Source organism: Triturus cristatus, chromosome 3_2 (assembly GCF_964204655.1).
Source record: "Triturus cristatus chromosome 3_2, aTriCri1.1, whole genome shotgun sequence".
Taxonomy (NCBI): Eukaryota; Metazoa; Chordata; class Amphibia; order Caudata; family Salamandridae; genus Triturus; species Triturus cristatus.
Window position 1 is genome coordinate 943591406 of NC_140584.1, and position 21608 is coordinate 943613013.

General features: G+C 44.2%; 1 protein-coding gene across 2 annotated transcripts in view; it reads left to right on the forward strand.

Annotated features, from left to right (window-relative positions):
• Window positions 1–21608, forward strand: part of USP32 (ubiquitin specific peptidase 32) — a 1392279-nt gene that overhangs the window by 111296 nt on the left and 1259375 nt on the right. For both annotated transcript variants that reach the window (XM_085649438.1, XM_085649439.1), the window contains exon 2: window positions 16491–16618. In XM_085649438.1, coding sequence (XP_085505564.1) covers window positions 16491–16618 — 128 coding nt within the window. The remainder of the gene's footprint in view (window positions 1–16490; window positions 16619–21608) is intronic.

Consider the following 21608-nt stretch of genomic DNA (forward strand, 5'->3'; position numbering starts at 1 on the left):
TAAAAGTAGAGTATTTAGGGTACGGATGGAATATAAAAGTAGAGTATTTAGGGTACGGATGGAATATATATCTATATTTCAAAGATTACAAGGACGGTGTAGTTAGACTCAGATTCACTTGTACAAAACCAGTGAAATTCAGTAGTTATAGTTACCTGAGCTAACTATAACTTATGCCCCTGCTATGAACTGCTTGTGATTTCACATATAACATTACTCATGACCTGGCAAGTGACCTCACTGATGGCGTCTCAAATTACATCACTAATGACATCAGCCAGTGAGTGGAAGTATTAGAGTTTGATTGTTAAACATCCATACTAAGCTACTACAAAAGTTACATTGGTATACTAGGTGTACTACTAATGAGTTATACTACTTTTAACATATATTATATGAGAGACTGTGTGACTGTGTGTATCTGTGTGTGAGAGAGTGTCTGGGTGTCTGAGTGGCTGTATAGGTGTGTGAGTGGGGATATGAGTGGCTGAATGGGTGTATATGTGGGTGAGTGAGTGGCTGTATAGGTGAGTGAGTGAGTGGCTGTATATGTGAATCAGTGGATAAGTGAGTGGTTATATGAGTGAGTGGCTTTGTGAGTCAGTGTGAGGGACTGGGAGGGTATCTGGATGTATGAGTGAGTGACTGGGTGATTAAATGGCTTTATGGGTCAGTGAGTCTGTTTGGTTAAGCGAGTTGGTGTGTGAGTGGCTGTATTGGAGATTGAATAGCTGTGAATGGCTGCATGGGTGAGTGAGTGGATGTGGGAGTGCTTGTATGCATGTGTGAATGGGTATGTTAGTGGGTGTGTGAGTAGATGTATGGGTGAGTGTGTGGCTGTGTGAGTGGTTGTATGGGTGAGTGAGCAGATACAGGAGTGCTTGTATGGGTCTGTGAGTGGGTGTATGAGTGGGTAAATGATAGGTTGTATAGGGGTGTGAGTGAGTGTGTGAGTGGTTTTGTGGATGATGTCATCACTGATGTCATTTGAGATACAATCAGTGATGTCACTGACCATGTCACGAGTGTGTAATATGTGAGGTCATAAGCAGTGCATCGTGGGGGCTTAAGTTATACTTGGCTTAGGTAAGTATAACTGACGAATTTCACTGATTTCGTACGAGTAAAATCTGAGCCGAACTGTAACGTCCCTGTAACTTTAGTTTAGTTTAGTTTTGAGCAGGACACCCTTACAGCCTACGGAGTCCATTCTCCCGGGTTGTCAGTGAAGCAGCCATATACTATATAGAGGGGCACCGCGTAATTACGCAATGACCATCTCGAAACTGGCTGCGATGAATCACGTCATGTTTGGTATCAGATATGTTGGAATCATACCCCCATAAATGTTGTGGGAGGTATGATTCAAAGCACTGGAAGAGCCCTCCGTTAGGCTCTGTATTCCCGGTACCAGTCTTCTTGACCCGGACAGCACAAAGTGATTACTGCTGACCAGAACATGATTTTGCCCTCCAGCTGCTGAGCAAAGCTCGAGCAGGGGAAGGCAGAACAATAGGCATCCTGTCACGGGGAGGTGTGACCACCTCCCAGACAGGATTTAGTGTATTGGGATTGGGTGAGTGCGCTTGCCAGCGCCACTAAGTCTGCATGAGGGGCAAATTTGGTGTCCCTGTGCATAGTCCAGTTCAAACTAGTCCTGGGAGCCGTTGGCTCCCGCTCTGGCGCAAAACTGGACAAAGGACATGGGAGTAACCTCCCCCCTGTCCAGACCCTCCCCTGGGACAGTCCCCTGAATCTTCCCAACCCTTTCCCCAGGGTACTTAAGGGCTTACCTGGGTGCAGGTCCCTACGTTCATCATGGGATAAGATTCAGATCAGACACCACTGCTCTTCTACCGTCTGGGCAGTATGAACTTCGCTTCACTTCATTTGGGCCGGAGTTTGTCTCCCCTCCAGTCTGCTGCATCGTCTGTGCCTATGCATCATAAAGGAACCTTCCAAGGCCAGTGAAGCATCAAATACACTTGAAGAAATCTCCCTTGGAGTTAAGGAGTCACTCCAGTGCATCCACAGGCACCGCAACTAAGTTGACCGGTCTGCTGATCCTGAGCTCTGCAATACATGTGGTGGTTTTCCACAGCTCCCGAGGCCTGCCCTGTCCTCTCACCAAGTTTGAAGCCAGTATCCCTCATGTGGGTTTCAATAACCAAACCCCTGTGCACGCGTCAACTTGCAGTTGCAAAGGCTTGTTGACTTCTTTCCAAGAAGATCTCCGAGCTCCCAAGTAGCCCCAACCTCGAGCACCTGCAGTGACCAGAATCTTCAGCCACACTGCATCGTGTGCATCATGGCCTGCGTCGTTGGGTGAGCTGCCTGAGGTCCTCTTGCGACTCCAGTGTCTTCGGCCTGTGGGTCCACTTGAGGGTTACAGTTGTTTCTTTTGGGCTCCCCTGATTGCTCGGGCCTGCCCTGACTCTCCTGGACCTTGCTGGTCCCAACGTTCTTCCTCCTTTGATTCCTGCTTTGGTTGCATTTGCCAAGGCTTGTTGGTGCTGCCGCCGGACACCAACCCCTCAGCACTCGACATCCTTTGTGGGGCAGTTTTTGCATGGCTCCTGGTCTTCCTCAGCGTCACCTGGTCCTCACAGCTGCAGAGTTAAGGTCATCGTCATCCATCCTTCAACACCCGACATCGGAGGGCATTCATCTTCCAAGTCTCTTGGTCACTCCTGAGTGACAAAGACTCTGTCCCCTCTGCTTGCAGGTACCTCTGCTTGAATCCAGCTTCGGATTCCACCGGACACTTTCTCCTCTTCCGGCAGAGGCACTTTCCTGAAGTCCTCCCTTGGGTTCGATGGCGGTTTCCAACACCACTTTACATGTATGCACCCGGCTTCCTTGGTGTATGTAACGTGGGTACTAGGGTATCCACGGGTGCTGTGGCTCTCCAACCTTCTGTCTTCCACGGGGTTTCTTCAGGGTTCGCTGGGAAGGGTCTTTAAACGTTAAAAAATCCAACCACGACTTATACGTAGAGTTGTACGGAGCTCACGGTCGTGTTCCCACACTGCACACGATCTCCGTGGGGTCCCTATCTACTCACCATGGGTGGTTCCTTGGGTCTCCAGCACTTCTACATCCTCTCGACCCTGTCTTGATCCGAGTCGTGCTTCTTATACCACTTTCTTAGTACATGGTTTCGTCCCCCTCCTGGGTCCACTGTGTATTTCATGCTATTTACTGTGTTTCTTTGCTAAAGTATTGTGTGCATTGTGTTTATCTCTGTGTAGGAGATATTGGAACATACTAGAAAGCATTATATAATAAATACATATTTTTATAAATATTTGGTGTGGCTCTTTTCACTTAATCTAAACTATAAGATTACATTCTGGTAAAATAAGCTGCTTCACATTCCTTCTGGACTAAGCCTGAAGGCTGATCTCCACAGCTACGGAGTTTTCTAAGGTTGTCTAAGACCTCTTAAATCGCCATAAGGGTTGTCTGGATTGGTGCAAGGTGCCCACTTACATAAGTGGACATCATATACCAAACCAGCTTCTCACATTATACTATATTAAATCCATGCCCCATAATGCTTTTTTAGGTCTCGCCTAGCGTTGCTGCACACATGCGAGATTTCTTGTTAATGAGGACTTTTAGAAAAGGGCTTGAAGCCCCGCCCCTCATTTCCATTGGCTGGCGTCACCGTTTATTCTAAACGGTGGGGCTGAGTGATAACTGATGGCGAGCGCTTGTTTTTTATGCAAATTTCTATAGCGTGAACTCTACCTGAAGGTATTGGAGCGCTTTACATGAGCTCCGGTTATGTTACACAAGGGCACATTCAGGTACGGGGAGATTATGTGATCGGCAGGCAGGGCTGCTCGGGCGGAACGCTTGAGGCAGGCTGGCACGGTGTTTTTTTTTTTTTAATGCAGATCTCTATAGCGCAAACTCTACCGGAAGGTATTGGAGCGCTTTACATGAGTTCCGGTTACGTTACACAAGGGCACTTTCAGGCACGGGGAGATTATGTGATCGGCAGGCAGGGCTGCTCAGGAGGAGCGCTTGAGGCAGGCTGGCACGGTGTTTTTTTTTTTTTTATGTATGGCGCTGCCCCGAACTCCTTTGGAGACCTCATCTCCTGACCTTCTTCGTGACAGTGGAATCCCCTCTAATTCTCAGACGTGAACAGCATGGAACTTACCTCAATTTGGGACCTTCATGCCACAGCTTTAGATCATCAGCACGCAACTTAGCCTCCCCAAGTTGATGCGCTTAAACTTTTTTTATTCATTGCTTCTCTTTTCGACCTCTTTCGCGTCTCATGTTCCTGACTTATATTTGAAAACTAAGTTGTGTGTCCTGTATATCGTGTAGAATCTGCGTTCAGGACCTGGATACTGTAACCGTGACCAATAGGAGCAAGCATTAAAAATGCAATAGGTCTCGCCTTTCATTAAGTTAAAGCCATTTGCTTTGCTATACAATACCATTAGCAAAGCAAATGGCTTTAACTTAATCAAAGGCGAGACCTATTTCATTTCCAGTGAATGTATTGTACTTTGCTTCCATACTAATTAATATTCTGCCCCTAGTGGGCTGTTTAGAGGTCCTTTCTGTGCACCCTGGGAAATTATGAATAACTTAGGAATGCATAGGTACATTCAAATCTGAATCGAATTCTGCCCGTGTTTGCATTTCCACAAATGTCAGAGAGGAGTTACTTGAGGAGACCACCCATTATATTTAATCAGTGGACAATCTAATTCCTAACTAATCAAACCAAGTATACTGCTTTGAATGACTGTGCTAGTCATGTGCTGTTCACATTCGGTGCATGATCTATTACAAGCCAGCAAGAAAATACCACTTAAGGTGGTGTGGGGAGGAAGGGAAATGCAGAAATAAAATATTACAATATCCAGGCACTTATCCCACATGTATTTCCAGTTTCTCTTCCCTGTTAAGTACCAGACGATGTTTTGTGTGCAGGTCAATAATATATCGCAATTCCTACTCTCGAAGACTTCATTCTGTTTCAACCAGATAGGTTTCTCAGGACTATGTATCCATATGTTCAGTGGCTCTTATGTGTTCAAAATATTTCTATATATTTTTAATATAGGTAAAACTGTGCTTCTGACCTATTGTTTGCCACATGGACAAGTCAATAGGTAGACAGATATCTGCTGAGCAAATCAAAAAGTTATCAATCAGCCTTTTCTTTCCAGTGGGCATAGTATATTCCTTGACATTAAATCCATTTTGCAGACTTTACATTTGCCAGGTTTATTAAAACCCGTAAGTTCTGTTAGCCACTTGCCTTTAAATGGGCCAAATAAGTCTGTAAAATCAGTGAGGAATTTGAGAAGGAAAAAGGCCACATTCTAAAAAGATTTAGTGAATGGGGTTATATTAACTAGACACTTGAAATGTCGATTTAACCTCTTTTTTTAATTTTTGTTCCTACAAGACTTAATAGAAATTAATTTGAGGAATAATTAGGAAATTTATATGGAAACAACTGCATCCATACATTCATTTTATGTTCGTCCTATTAGGCAAGTAGCAGGAAGGGTTGGCTTTACCGGATTTCTCCCGTTATTATCAGATTGCCTTCGTAGATTACCATGCACGTTTTATATGCGACCTGCTCTCACCTGATACTTTGTGTTTTCAGAAAAATGGTGCAAGAAGTAGAATTGTAGTTCTAATTTTTTTTAACTCATGTGAACGCCCAAAGAAAACTAGGTGTAAAACTTTGAAAGCAATCATTTTGCACAAAAATTAGAGGTAAAACAATAGATTTGATTGTCATGGTCTTTTTTTATACACAGGATTGTAATAGTCTGTGGTTAAGTTTGTAGAAATCCACAATTGCACTTTAGACTAGATCGGTGTTTGATGTGCTATTTGATTTTAATATAAATGGTAGATGAAAGATTGGGCAGCAGCTAACGCATCAGGATCGGGAAAATGCTTCTGTCTTATCGTTTAGCTTTGTACAAATGTCTAGTTTTTCGCTGAATATTAATTTAGACATAGATCCATTTCCGACAAATATTTTGAAACTGCTCTATAAATATAACCTGATATGAGTTGCGAGCTGGTATAGAGAACTGCACCTGAAAATGCAGCAGAGTATTATTTTAAAATGTCTCCAGATTGTAGCATCAGTTATAGGGTCTGCATCTCCCCGAACCAGTGAGTTGACATTTCGGTCTTCGGCTATAAACTATTAAGAGCAGCTAATTTTAAAAGAATGAGCTCCTTTGCTGGGTGTGCACTTTACTATACCCCTCCATTTTCACAATGTGTTAAATAAATGTTTTAGATGCCCTACGATGGTACAGGGAGACTGGACGCAGATTATTTTTGGCCTGCCCTGCCCAGCCCTGTATCGGTTTTGGCAACAGATATTTATGTTTATATTTCAACAACTAGCTGAAAGGGTGTAACCCGGTTTACTACTTGTCCTTTTTGTTGTATTGGCAAATAAGGAGGCCTATGTGAGATCTGAGAAAGTTTCTGTTTAGCTGTCTCACTAGCCAGATCGCTTATTTTACAATTTTGGGAGACTCCAAGATGTCCATCATTATGGCAATGGCAAACTAAAATGAATAAGATGCCACAATTGGAATAACCAAGTTATTCAATTTGAGTAGCTGTGGCATTCTTTCTTGCTGGAAGAAGGTGGTGGGGGATAATACTGTTTAGGAAAGTGAGAATATGCTTAGATATCTGTTTGCACAATGTCTTTTTCATTTTATTGGCGTTATTGCACAATTTTCATTTTATCGAATATGCTCCGACATGACGACTATTGTGAAGATCCTTTTGTGTTTGTATCAGATTAGTTTAGCTTTGAGCTTTTTAGAGTCTCACTTTTTTGTTGAATGCTGCACTTTAAGTAAATGCTTTTTGCACTATCTATGATAGCACTTGACTATTATGCACCTTAAATCAATATTACTTATAGTTCCCAAAACTTTTTGGGGAATATTGCACTTTATAATATACATATTTTTTTTGCACTAGCTATGATTGCACATTATTCGGATTTTAGCAATATACCCAGATTCTGCTAGAATATTTTGGTTTGTTTTATCCATTGTGTTATATAATGGCTTATTGATACATGATTTGTTGGAAAAAAAATAAAGGTGTTTGTTTATCACAAAAGCAGTAAGCTCACCGTAGACGAATACAAGGAAATAATCATACAACATACACTATGCCTTCTGGACGATAAGGCTTCCTATAATTAACAGTTTTTTAATTTGTGCAGGCTCAAAAAGGACCTCAACTCCAAGTTGTTCTAGCGGCATCCTATTACATAACGACGTTCATTACCTTGGGGCCAATTTAATCATCAAATTAATTAATGGAATAGATTGAGAAATCATAACACGGCTCTGCGTGTTACCAAGATGCCGTGTTGATCACAAATAATCGATTAATCATATGGATTGGGATTTTACTTCATATCCTAGTCTCGTTAGCGGCGCTGAGCACGTCACAGTGGAACTGCGTGAGTTACTGTGAGGCCATGTTGATCAAACAGGTTGGGAAGGGACTACGATTCCCATCCTTCCCAGCTGTGCCGAGCATGTCACAACATGGCACCTGAAAGCAATTGACTATTACCAGCCTCAGATTTATTTATCTTAGAACAGGGTTCTCTAAAGTCGATCCTTGAGGGCTGGGTCCATGCCAGAGTTTTAAGATCACTACATTTATCTAAATGGGGATATGCTAAAAATCTGGCATGGTTCCGGCCCGCCAGAACCCACTTTAGAGAACCCTGTCTGAATTATCCACAGGCATCAGATTGGATCTGGATAGGTTTCATGAGCAGAATTCCTGAACACCAGTAGATGGCGCCGGAAGTGGCGTGCGTGGTGCCCATATAGGCGACACATCAACGCGCTGACCTCAGTTCTTCCCTTTCCGCGCCAGTCAGCTTAGCTCCGGAGAGAGTTACACTCAGTCAATTTTTGACTGACATTTTTTTTTGTACTTTTTTTTGAAGTTTTTTGAGATTTTTTCCTGGTGTGGCAGGATGTTCACTATGCAGTCTTGCTTTAAGTCCTGCGGCGATTGCCTCTGGTGCATCGAAGATGACGCTACCACCTGTGTTGACTGCAGCACCATGCGTCCCAAGCTCCTTCCTGTGAGACACTGCAACTGTCTTAATTCCGGTCGAGAGGATGGTCCCGGTATCAGTTGCGAAGCACAAGGTCCTCGTTGCACTGCAAGTCGTCTTTGGGTAAGTCCCACAAGCGCAAGAAGAGTAAGCAGTCAAGAGGACTTAGACTTGGCCCCTTCCGTCGAAGTCATCCGACGAGATGAGGGAGCGTCATCATTCGAGGTCTGGCTCCGTGGTTGCACCTGTATCTGCTTGTGCCTCCTCTAGTTTCCGGGAGCTGGAGTGACCCAAAACCAACTTTGTGAGTTGTATGAGGCCGTGCAACTCCTATGTTGCTGGCCCATTCCCGCTGGTGCGCCATCAGGCCATGTGGATTCAGGAGGGGCCTCCACTGGTTCTCTGCTGACAGTTACGCCCCAACTCCAGTTGGACTCTTTGGATCCATGGATGGATCCGGACCTGTGCCGGTCGTACCACCTCACACTTCCCTGGTGCTGGTCCCGCTGCTGGCACCCTCCAGCACAGCCCACCCCATTCTCATCTTCAACTCTGAGCCAGAGGGGCATCGTCCAATGCCCTCTCTTGCGCCAACTGGAGCCATGCCTTCCAGGCTGGAGCCCGAGCAAAAGTCTTATGGGTTGGGACTCAGAGAGGATTGAGTGGGGGCACTGGACCCTGAAGAATACCAGTCCCTAGACCCAACATGGACAGGCGTGAGGAACTGGTGGATGCCAGTGGACTGGACAACTCTCCAGATACTGGCATGCTCTCCCCTCCCCCTGCTGTGGCTACGGAGGAGTGTGCTTCTTTTGCTATGGCAGTGAGAAGGGCAGCCGAGGTCCTAGACCTTAGTCTACCCTCAGGGCAGTCAAGACTAACGTCTTGACGGAGATGCTTCCGGCTGGAGTGACCCTCTCAGAGCCGCTACTCCTATTTAATTTAGCCTTCATGGACGTCCTGCTGGGGACTTGGTCCAAACCCTGCACAGGGTCTCCTCTGAACTGGACGATTGCCCGCCGCCATCACCCCGCCCCAGGGGACTCCAACTTCCTCAAGCAACACCTTACCCCCGAGAGCTTGGTGGTCCAAACAAACACCTTCCCTGCAAAGCCTGGCTGATTCCCTACCACCCCACTGGATAGGGAATCCAAGAGGCTTAACACCTTAGAAAAGAAAATGTTTTTTCCATCGGCCTGGTGGTCCGTGAACACTGCCTGCCTTTTGGGCCATTACGCCCATGCCCTGTGGGATTCGGTTGCACAGGTGCTGCCCATGTTCCCAGAGGGTGGCCCAAGGCATACTTTCCCAAACTATGTCTGATGGGAGAGAAGTTCACGATTCGATGTTGGCTGGACACAACTGATTTTCTGGGCAGAGCTCTTTCTTCTTCGGGGGCCTTACGACACCATGCCTGGCTGAGATCTACCTTTTCTGGGGCTGTCCAAGCGTCGCTAATAGACATGCCTTTTGATGCTCCTGTATCTCCGGAGATGAGGCGTACTCAGCGCTGGAGAACCTCCAGGATAGTAGAGGTGCACTAGGTCCTTGGATTTTCCAATACCCCCTTGCCAACACCAGTCCTCCTTTCATGGCCTCGGAAAGGGGCTTCCAGCTGCGTCTTTACCGGCCCAGTCACCATAGTGTGCACGCTTCCCAGCCTCTGACTGCGAATGTAGTACCCACAGACCCCGCTAGTTGGGCAGTCCGAGGTTGGGCCAGTCCACCACTGACATAGCAGCCGCAGCCTCCGAACGTCTTTAGTTTGCCCTCTTATCAACGTGGGCACCCAGTGGGTGGAAGGATACGTCACCACCTGCCCAGCTGGAGGTCTATAACATCAGAATGCTGGGTTCTTCACATTGTCCAAAGGGGCATCTACCTCCCTTGCATGACTACCACCTTCACCCATTAGCGACAGGCTGACGCAGGACCGTCTCTCCTTGCTCTGCCAGAAAGTGACGCCTTTCTCGACCCAGGAAGCCATAGAAAGGGCGACAACACAAGAAGTAGGTTGTGGTTGTTATTCTCGCTAGTTTCTGATGCCCAGGAAGGACGGAGGCCTTCGTCCTATTCTAAACCTGCACCCCCTGAATTTCTTCCTCAAGAAAGAGAAATTCAAAATGCTCACACTTGCTTCGCTGGGTCAGGGATACTGGATGGTTTCGTTGGATGTGCAGGATGCATACTTTCACATTGCCGTCCTGCCTGCCCACAGGTGTTACTTTCAGTTCACAGTGGGCCATGAGTGCTTTCAGTTTGCTGTGCTTCCTTTTGGCCTTACCAGGGCCCCTCAGGTGTTCACCAAGGTGATAGCGGTGGTTGCAGCTCATTTGTATGGATCGGGGTGCCAGTCTTCCTGTATCGGAATGACTGGCTGTTAAAGGCGTGCTCGCACCAAACTGTTGTCTCCCACCTCCTGACTACAGTGGACCTCCTGCACTTGCTCGGGTTCACTATCAACATGCCAAAGTCATACCGGATTCCCTCTCAAATGCGCCATTGGAGCTGTTCTGGGCACGGTGCAGTTTCTGGTTTTTCCTCCCGACCGGTGAGCACAGGATATTCAGGCTATGATAATGATGTTTCAGCATCCACCCTGGAGTTTGGTGAGACTGACCCTGAGGTTGCTGGGCCTCATGGCCTTCTGCTTGTGCGGAATCAGGACTCCACATCAACCTTCTTGAGCTCCGAAAGATCCAGCTGGCATTGAAAGCCTTTCTATCCTCCGTCAAGGGAAGGCCAGTATAGGTGTTCACGGACAACACCACCGCCATGTGGTACTGCAGCAAACAGGGCAGGGTGGGTTTGTTGATCCTCTGTCAAGAGACCCTGTATCTCTGGACATGACTGGAGCATCAGGGCATATCCCTGGTGGTTCAACACCTGGTGTGATCTCTTGGCACCAGGGCAGACAAACTCAGTTGAAGATCCCAACCGGCTCATGAGTGGCATCACAATCTGGAGGCGGTGCAAGTCTCTTTCAGCGGTCGCGAAAGCCGTTGTTAGATCTGTTAATCACCACCAAGAATGTGCAATGTCTGCAGTGTTGCACATTGGAGTTTCCAAGGTGGGTCTCGCTTGGGGCGCTTTTTGTCTTGAGTGGTGCTCAGGCCATCTATAAGCCTTTCCACTCATACCACTCCTGCCCAGAGTTCTCAAGAAGATTGGGACAGACTGGGTGTAAGTCATCTTAATCATCCGAGCCTGGGCCAGGAGGTTGGGATACTCTGAGTATCTGAACCTGAACATTTTTCCTTCCCTCAGGCTACTAATTTAGCAGGACCTCCTGCCTCCACAACCAGGCAGGGTCCTGTATTCAAGTCTCCACAACTCACACTTTAATGCATGGACACTGAGTGACGGCAAGGGTATGCTTTGGGCTTGCTGGCCAACATGGTTGTTGTCATGCTTTCTGTCAGCTGTCCTTCCACAGAGTCTAACTGAGCTAGAAGTTGGGACAAATTTGTTGCCTGGTGTGAGGCCCAAACACTTACCCATTACAGGCCAGACTTTCGACGGTTCTTTTGTTTGTTCTTTCGCTAGCCCATCATGACTTGTGGTAGGCACATTGGCAGGGTATTTCAGTCCTTTCAGCTTTACTGTTTGTCTGATCAACTGTTGTTGTTTAAGTCTCTGGCTGAGGTGAAGCGGTACACTTTAACATATCTACCACAACGTGATGGAGGCCTGCATGGAAAAAACTAAATAGTTACTCAATGTGAAAACAAAAAGACTATAAACTAGAGCTAAAATAAAAATAAAAAAGTATAAAGGCTTTTGATTGGTTTTAATAGCATATAACAGATAACTTGGAATTTGAGTATCATACTACTATAATACTCTTCCATATCACTAGCATATAATTTCTTGTACCTAGCATATAATTCCTTGTACACATGAGTCTTCATGTATGTACATGTTTTGCTCATGACCCTTCACAGTGAACACCTTCTTCTAGTCGAAAACTCTATATTGTGTCTAGCCCCAAATTCTTTTCGGTGTTTGAGGCATCGCGTAGATGTTTAAATTATCAGCTGCATACACTGCCGTAGCAGGTGACTGTTTTCCATTTTTAAATGTTCGGGGCCTCTGGCGGTATCCAGTCCTGTTCACTATGCCGTTTCACCAATTACTGAATGCCTTCTCATATCTATTGTTATCCACCACAGCCTTTATTTAGTAAAATACATTTTGAAACCGAAAGTGCAATTTCTCAAGACTAAGTTTGGCTGAAATTGCTTTCTCTTTGGGCCGTGAAGGGCGTGCTGTCAGTCTTCATCTTGTAGCAGGACTAGGTCTGCTTTACACGCTTGTCTCAGAGTGTGACATGTCAGGTGTGTGTGTATAATTTGACCCTGTATATTTTCTTCCCTCTGTACATCTGAGATGATTTCGTTTTGTCTCTAGGGGTTGGAAGTCATGTATTTTATCTTGAACCTTGAGGGAGTAGAGCAATGCCTGAGTTGCAGGTACCTATACAATTGAACGTAATCTTTTTTGCTGACCTCTGAGAAGAGTTCAGCCTAGTACAAGACTTACCTTGAGGTTTACTTGTCTGTAAATGGAGGCAGTAAAAAAGGGAAGAAGGACCTTCTCAAATAAATATATAAAAATCGAATGAGTCAATCTGAGAATTGATGGGGAATACATTTTCTTCTGTTATATACGGCATGTGCTTACCTGTCTTCAGGGTGAGTATTCCGATACAATGTGAATATAGTTGACAATGAAAACATTCAAGGTGATAATGCCTTTTTACAAAGCGTTGTTTGAGTTAAACCTCATTTATGTCTACTTAATTAGTTATAGCTGTGTGCACCTCACACGTGCCTCTGTTTATCTAAAACCCTTGAAACAAAAAACATCTGTTAAAGGAAGTGTAACATTGTTGTTGTTTGGTGCATGATCAAGAACATTCAACCTCTTTTGCTGCAACTTAACTTTCTCCACTTTCTAAAGTGTTGGGTGCAGGTGAGCTTATTTATAGTTAAAAAGTAGCCTTTTCTCTTAGCTTGTTAGAGTTAACTTGACCGAATCTTTAATTGATCTGGTCATTTAGAGATTGATTATAGACACAGGATGGGCTCTGTAAGTATATAGGTCTTCGAAGGGATATTTATGTTTTAGATCTGACTCAATTGTTGATGTTGTTTTCTGCTTTTGACATTGACATTTGTGTTTTTTCTTAGTTTACGCATATGCAAATACACTTAGCAAATTGCCCAGTTGACTTAAGGTGACCTCATTAGTTTTGCATGCCACCTTCTTGCTTTTGGCGTCTTGGTGTTTAAATGTATTGACTTTATTTTCGAACCCTTTTTGAGTGTGCCTGTCATGCTCTCTATAATTGTAGATGTCCAGTGTGACTCGTCTTAAGTCACAGTCCGGGGATAACTCATTTCAGGGCGACAATGCTACTGTTTGTGAAGTACTTCAACAACAGTAAAAGGTCAAGCGGTCTAACCATATGAGCTTTGAGCTGCCTCATGTCTTGTGCTTCTTTTTATTGGTGGAACTTAGCAGGCCACCCCAGTTAACATGAGTGTGAAGGTTTTTTTTCTATCGGGAGATTGCTTATGTCCTCACACAGTGAACATGAGACCTAAGTCTGGGCATATGGCTGGTTCTAAACTGAGGTGGCATGGTGAACAAAAGAGTGATGGGATGCTACCCTGAGCTATTGCCAGTGGATAGACAAATTGCAAACATTCCTCCCATCACCTTTTGTGTGTTTGATGTACTGCCTTAAGTGGTGCGAGTATGCCCAGACATGGGTCCCATGCTCACTGTGTCCCTGGAACCAAGCTGTACCCAGCTGATGAGACCATAACTAGTGTGAAGGTGGTCCTGGGTTGCCTGTGTTTCGGTTCAGGGAGGACCTGGTCTGGCAGTTTAGGCTAGACTGTTTCCATTAGGAGCTGGGTCAAGACTGGTTTGCATATCGCTGTGTCTAAACTGAGGTGGCTTGGTGAGCAAAAAAGAACAATGGGTTGGGATGCTACCCTGAACCATTGCCAGTGGTTAGACAAACTATAAGCATTCCTCCCATTACCTTTTGTGTGTTTCAATGTTACATTTCCACCTCACACTCCTAAAGGTGGACTCATTAGGGTACTCATTGCTAATGAGAAAAAACAGGTGTGCTTGCCTGTACAGTGAATATAAATTGTGGGATGACTTTGTAATCCAGACCTGGTTGACTTATGCAGTCTGTATACCATAGTGGCCACAGACCACACACACTCTACCTGTAGATCAGATGCGAGTGTCTTCCCTTGGCAAAACCTCATGAGAAAATAATCTCCCTGTATTTTACAGATTTTAGAATGGACCTAAAATGTGTCAAAGTTTTGTATGGTATATTTTATTCCAGGCAGGGCTGGATTTTAATTATTAGATCTAACTTGATTGAACTTCCTGGGAATTAATTCAAATGTTTTTGCAAAAATTTGGGGATGCATGAGCTGACAGATATCCAGTTTCATAAAATTGTGGCTATACACCTTTGTATTCATTGATTTGAAGTCAAGATTAAACGTTTTTTTTTTATTCCTATTTGTGCTGAGGACTGCCCCCAGAGTTCTTATCAAGCTTAACAGCCTCCGGGCAGCCCATTTAATTGCAGTGACCCAGTGTACTAAATAAGATTTCGCTGTTGTTGACCTCTAAACCACTCAAACTCAACACGCAATAAAATGTTGAAATTTAAAGCTGCTGAAGGATTTTTTTTAAGTATGGTATTTGGTGCTTACTCAAGACCCGTCATGCTCTCTTGTTCTGCTAAGTAAGAATAACCTTCCCCACTTAATTATAGTGAGGTAGGTAAGCTTGGTTACAGTTCACCAGTTTTTTAATAAAGTTGATTAGAGGTAACCTGTCTGGGTCTTCAACTCATTCCTTCATGAGGAGACTGTTAAGAGGCACAAGTGATGATCTCAGGAAGAATGTATGTATTTGAAGACCTGTTAATGGGCTAATGTTACTCAGTTGTTTCAGTTGTTGGTTTCTGTTTTTGATTTTTACAATTGTGTTTAACTAGTCCAACTGCACACAAGGTTAGCAGGTTGCCAAATTGAGTCAAGGTGGCTTGCTAGGTTTGCATGCAGATATATTACTTATAGACATATGTCACAATCTTGCCTTCTTGATCTTGGTGTTTCTGATCTTTTAGCAATCTTTATACTTTATGGGCCAATATTCAAGAGTCACTAAGGTTTTTATGTGGCGCTAATAATATACATGTATCTTACATGATAGCGACAGATTAGATTTGAAGGAGGGATGCATGTATTGGTCCCTATTATTAGCTACAAATCGCGTCTTTTTTTAGGTCTGGCATGAGCCAAGACCTTTTCATTTAAAAAATATATATGTAAAATTAAATCCAGTATTTGTAAAGCGCGAACAGCTACCCAAAGGCATCTCGGCGCTAGGGTACGTTACATACTTATAAAGACGTTCAGTTGGCTCTCTTCATCCATTGATCTTCTTGAGTGTGCTTCACATTTTGCTTCAGCCCACTACAGCTTACAGAATGGGCCAGCTCATTTCAGTAGTTTTTTTCCTTTCTAAGTGTGAGACTGCATTCTGCAGAAGCAGAAAGTCGTCACCTACAGACAACGGAGTTCCCTTCAATACCAGGGACCTGTGGGCCAGCATGTATGTGATTTTTCTAATTCTGTATTTCACTTTTGTTGTTTACTTTTTCAATTTTGTAAAGGTCCCTCTACACTGCTACCATGCCCTCATCACCACCTACAGTATTTTGCATCCCGTGTACATACCGCTAGCCACATACACTTTTTTTAATGAGTTTTAGTCCCATTCATTGATGGCTGCCCATGCATTTGCAAATGTGCACAAGCAGTCACGGGCAGTCATCTTTGACCTTGGAACTTTCAACCCATTCCAAGATGACCACCCATGCGTTCCTGTGCATTCCAGAAAGGGTAACTTTTAATGTTTGATAAAAACCTTCAAAGATATCAGCCTGTACACTCGTATGCGTTGGGTGGCCATCCTCAAATGTTTTTGTAAGATTTTATTACAAAAGCATTCGAAGACAGCCAGCTGTTTGTGGTAAAGTCTGTGCATGCACCTATAGATTTTTTTAAAATGTTTTTGTAATAAGGGTTTATAAAATAAAAAAAAACTTTAGCAAAACCAGTAGGCTGACAACCCACGCCAGACTTCTTGGTTTTTGCTAAAGCTAGTTTCCATAAGCATTTTGGATCAGCACCCTTATTAGCGCTTTTAAATGACTTGTAGCGATTACTGGTGCAACACAGGAAAAAAGTTAATATTAAAGTATCACCTTTATTAGTAGCAAAAACGGTTTACTCTGGTTTTAGTAATTTTTTTATTTTTTTTACAGTTACCGATGTGGAGCTGAAACGGCTGAGAGATGCCTTTAAAAGAACTTGTGGACTGTCGTTTTACATGAGCCAGCAGTGCTTCATCAGAGAAGTGCTGGGTGATGGCGTGCCTCCAAAGGTTGCAGAGGTAATGTCGATGTTATGCATTTATTTTTTATTAGAGATCTTTAGATATTGTGCTTGCTTGATGATATGCATCTATGTACTTTAAACCCTTCATATTTTTATTATGCCACAATAATAAAACTCAAACCTTTTCAGCCTGTATTCTTTAAACATAGCCACTATGTAGTGCAGTTAATCATTTTTACAATCTTAGACAGTGGCCCAAAGTACCTTCAGTGTGGACTGTATAACTGTTGTGTAAGAAGTTTTATTTATCCCCTCCACAGAAGGCGGGAACACTTACTTACAGGATTGAACATTGTTACATATTAAAGTATCCCATATAAAGAAAGCAGAGCTGTTGTTTGAAATAAGCTTTTTTGGTGGGGCTGTTGGTTTTGGTAGCTTGCATATGTGACTGTAATTGCGCTGTTGTCCTTGGAGAGATCAAGTTTTAAAGGATTTTACTGCCTAGTAGTGTACAAATAGTTCATATCAAGATTTGTCAGAGTATTTGCTGGGTAAAGAAATGCTGTAAAAAGCACACGTGACCACCAATTGATGCTAAAAGGATGGATATTTAATTGCTTCCCTGGTAAAGCACGTTCTTGCATTGACAACAGATAATAGGCATTCCCACCGTAATAGATGCAGAAGGACAGAGATGCCTCTTTTAAAACCAGTTCGGCTGCAGTGACTGTGTCCGCCTGTCTGTCTGTGATGTACCCAATCCCCCGCCAAATCGAGGTCAGCCAGAATATTTTATCATTGATTGGCTTTTACGACCATTTGCTTGCTCATGCTATAGCTTTCCTTTCTTATCTTACGTTTGAAAATTCCCATGATCCATAACTTCACAACCATCCGTTTGATTGGATGACTTGTAATCTTAACCTCCTTACATTCAGCGTTCCACTTTTTAGGTCTGACTTTTGTCAGCGCAGCTGACAAACATCTAATGTTTCTAATACACTTACAGTAAGTAGGCTTTGGGTCCACCTCATTCAAACGTTTGTGCTTTTTCCGACCAGCCTTTCAGCCATGGGCATGAGACTGTCAAAAATGGCTTGGCTCAGTCCAGTGAAGTACTGATAACTCTCTCTAATGCTATTGGAATGTTTGCAATGCATAAGGAACTGTTTCACTGCTGTAGGCCTCCATGGGCTTCTCAATGCTGGTGCCCACCCTTTCCACTTTCTCCTCCTGTGTCCTCTCCTTGCTGCACGCTTCCACTCTTTCCTGTGTGGTGTTTCCTAATTCCTTTTGCTTTTCATTGCTCCCTACTTCCCTTCTTTCTTCCTCTATTTACAGGTATTCTTACTTCAATATCCAGTAAGTGTTAAGTCCCATCCTTTTTCTTTCTGAAACACTGCTAGCCGCAGATTCATCACCTTTTGAATATTCCCCAAGCATCAGACTGTACCCTGAAACTTTTCAGCAGTACCTCTGCACTGACGCCTTTTCGCTCCGGAAAAGATCTGAGGAGCTTATGTTGGAGGCCTCCCAGAGCACTGTCAGTTCCTTTCTTTCCCCACCACCAGGCACGGATCCGGACTGCTCTCTCATCTCTCAGAGACACTTACCTCGCTATTTTCCAAATTTTCTTCAGTGTACAAAGGATGTTGCACCTTAAAACCAACACATTTAAGCCCTGTAATGAGTGCACAAACAAACGTCTTTGACCCATCCCAGTAGGTGTGCCTGAGTTGTCTGGGCTCAAGTCACGACTCCAAGACCTACGGTGACTGTGTGTCGAACACGAAGGTCACCCGGGATCGCAAAGCAAAACTTTATATCTCCAAACATAAGAAGACTCCTTGCTAAGAACGTGCTAGTCATGGTCCAAAATTCGGTCCCGTTCTCACACCAGGAGTCATGAAAGCCTCTATAGAGACTGGTTTTTGTCATGCTTGAAATTATCCGCTAAGTCCAAAAAGAAACACAAGAACTTGAAGCAGGACTTTGCCACCTCTCGTGTTTGCCTGAGCAGGAGCAAGGCGGCACCATTGGCTCTCAGTCTCATTCACAGAGTAGCCTGACTTTGAAGTCGATCCCACAGCTTATTCCGGCCCAACCAGAGTTTTCAGGGACATCTGCCACTCCACAACAGGTCGACTCGTCCCACGCAGTCATTTTCCGGCTCTTCAGATCCTTGCTAACTCTATCTAGCGTGTATTTGGATCCCGAGGAGCCGAGAAGCCTTCATCTGGAGTATCGCTGGCAGGTTCTTCCTTGGCTCCAGTTGAACTGTCTGAGACAAAGTACCTATCATACTTTCTGGCTCCAGGTCGGAGCAGAGTCAAACTTGAAAGAGGCCGTATCCTGCCTCTGTCGAGCCTCCACTTCCTCCACTTGATCTACCGCCATCAACCAGACCGAACACCCTACAATCTTTGGATTGCTCAGATTTGTACAATGATCATGAATTGAGGGATGGATTGGTCTGTGATACACCGAACAAAACCGGTATGACCTCCAGGATGCTAGTGGTCTTGATACCTCCCCTGAAATGGGTCTCTACTTGCCACCGTGTCCTACCACTGGAGAGAGTGCCTCCTATGCCATGGTCATTTGTAGGGCAGCGGAAGTGCTTGACCTGCAACTCTCCCACCTTTGTGATCAAGACCAACATTGTTGTGGAGGTGTTTCGTGGAGGTGCTTCTGCAAGGGAAAACACCCACTGAGCCCCTCTTTTCTTTTAGCGAGGCCCTGACTGATAACTTCCTCGGGCATGGGCCAAACCTTCCTCTGGCTCCCCGTCAACAACCAGACGCAACGCCATTGCAGTGCCCCAGGCAACCTTTCATTTTTATCCTAGCATCCCTCACCTGAAAGCTTGGTGGTGCAGGCGTCCGTGAGCAAGACTAACCCCAACACATTCCCAACTGCTCCCCTATAGTCAAACCTGTCAAAACCTTTGGCTAAAGAGTCTTTTTGTATACCAGCTTGACTCTTAAGTCTGTCACTGCCAACTGTTTTTTGGGCCACTACTCCTATGCCATTTGGGACTCGGTGACTTAAGTCAGGACGCAGCCACGTTCCTAATTCATTGTGGCTTGAACACCACCGATTTCATCAGGTGGGCCTATGGCACAAGTTTTGCCGTTCACTGCCACTTTTGGCTGCAGTCCACTGTTTTTTTTGTGACATCTAGTCGTCACCTGTGGACATGCTGTTCTATGGGACTCGCCTGTTTGTGGATTAGACTGTCTTTGCTCTCGAGCTGTTCAAGGAGAGCGGGCCACGGCTCGCTCCTTAGGTTTATCTGCCGAACCATGCCATAAACATCAAATCTACTGTGGCTTTGGACTAGGTCTCGCATATCGCCAGCCAGTCCAACCACAGCATGGTGCCCAACAGTTCTGCAGCCATGGTGCCCACCAACCCAATGCCAAGGTTAACTGGCCACCCACACCCCAGACCTCCTCTGCCAAACATTCCAGACATGTGCCAGGCGGCTATGTAGGCATCCCTCCATACGTTCACAAAGCACTACTGTCTTGACAGTCGGGTTCTTTGAGAGGGGTATATTGCCCGCTTGGTCCTGAAGGCCTTTTTGGTTTGAAGACATCACAGATCCACCTCCAAATAGGTACTGCTTTAATGCTCTTTCTGATGGAGACACTATCTAGCTGCAGATTTCTCAACGACCCTCTCAATTCTGTGGTTGGCTTCTATCCATTATTAAGATCCTAAGTCTAGGAATCTGCATACTGGTCACATCAGTTTGCTTTTGGTGCTCTGCATCTTGGACAGTCTCAAAAGCAGCTGATGTCTGTATCCAGGAGTGGCGCCTATGTAGGCATTACACAATTGTGTAATTGTGGAGCTCCACTGCGCCACCTACCGGCTTGCAGAGGTACTGCTGAGAGGTTCTGGATTCAGTCTGACACTTGGAGAATATTCAAAAGGTGAGACATATGCTCCTAGATAGTCTCTACCGGAATGAGCGTTAATGAAGGTAATTAGCTTGTTAATTTCTACTTGACTTGCTCTCTGGTCTTTAAGTGGGGCAGGTTTTTCTGGGTCTCAGCCTCTTAAGTAATTAAAAACTGTCTTTATAAGGGCCTCTGTCAGGCTTTATAATGATGTTCTGTACAGGGAAAACACTGATCAAGTTCTCAACAATGGCTGTAAACACTAGTGAGGTAATCCATTTGCATATTTTACCTCATTTACATACCTAAGAGTATTTACTTTTTTCAGAATGCTCTTCTAGTTTTTTTTCATGCAGCCAGGTTTTTGAGTTTGTGCACATATCCAATTTAACGCTAGCCCCACGTTTTTTAGCGCTGCAGAGAAACTGATATCGGCAGGTCATCACATAGCCAAGAAGCTAGTTGTTGGGTACATTCATTAGATTTATTTTAAAATGAAACGTGTTCGTTTTTAATATTGTTTAAAATAAATTTGAATAGCTAGAAACGTTTGGACAGCTACTTTCTGTACTTAATAATAAGTATGGTAATTATTGCATTCCAGGTATTAGATGTTTTACACCACTCCCTTGCTTCAAGGAAGTTGTATACTGTCCAATTACAAGTATTAAATCGCTGTTCAGGCTTCCCACATGTTTTTGTAACTTGAAATATCCAGTGATCAGAGCTGCTCACATGAAGCATGGTCTAATATTAAAAATCTCATTACAGGTTTTTTTTTTTAGGGTACAGGAATACATACTACTACATCTGTTCAGTAGTGGCCCAGTTCACACTCAGACTCACCCAGACTGATATATCTCTGCCCCCTTTCTCAGTCTAACAATAATTGCATAACAGAATCCAAGAACTGATTCTGTAGTTTGGGAAAGAGGGGGCTATAAATAACCAAAACAGTATTTCGTTAAAAAAAAAATATTGTTATTCATGCAAACGTTACACTCAAATAGTAACATAACGTTATATGATTAGAGCTCCCCTTGCGTTGGTGCACACAATTTGTCTATCACATATGTGGTTTGAATTATTTTCAAGTTAATTCAGTGCATTCAGTGTGAATGCTGGGAATGGCCT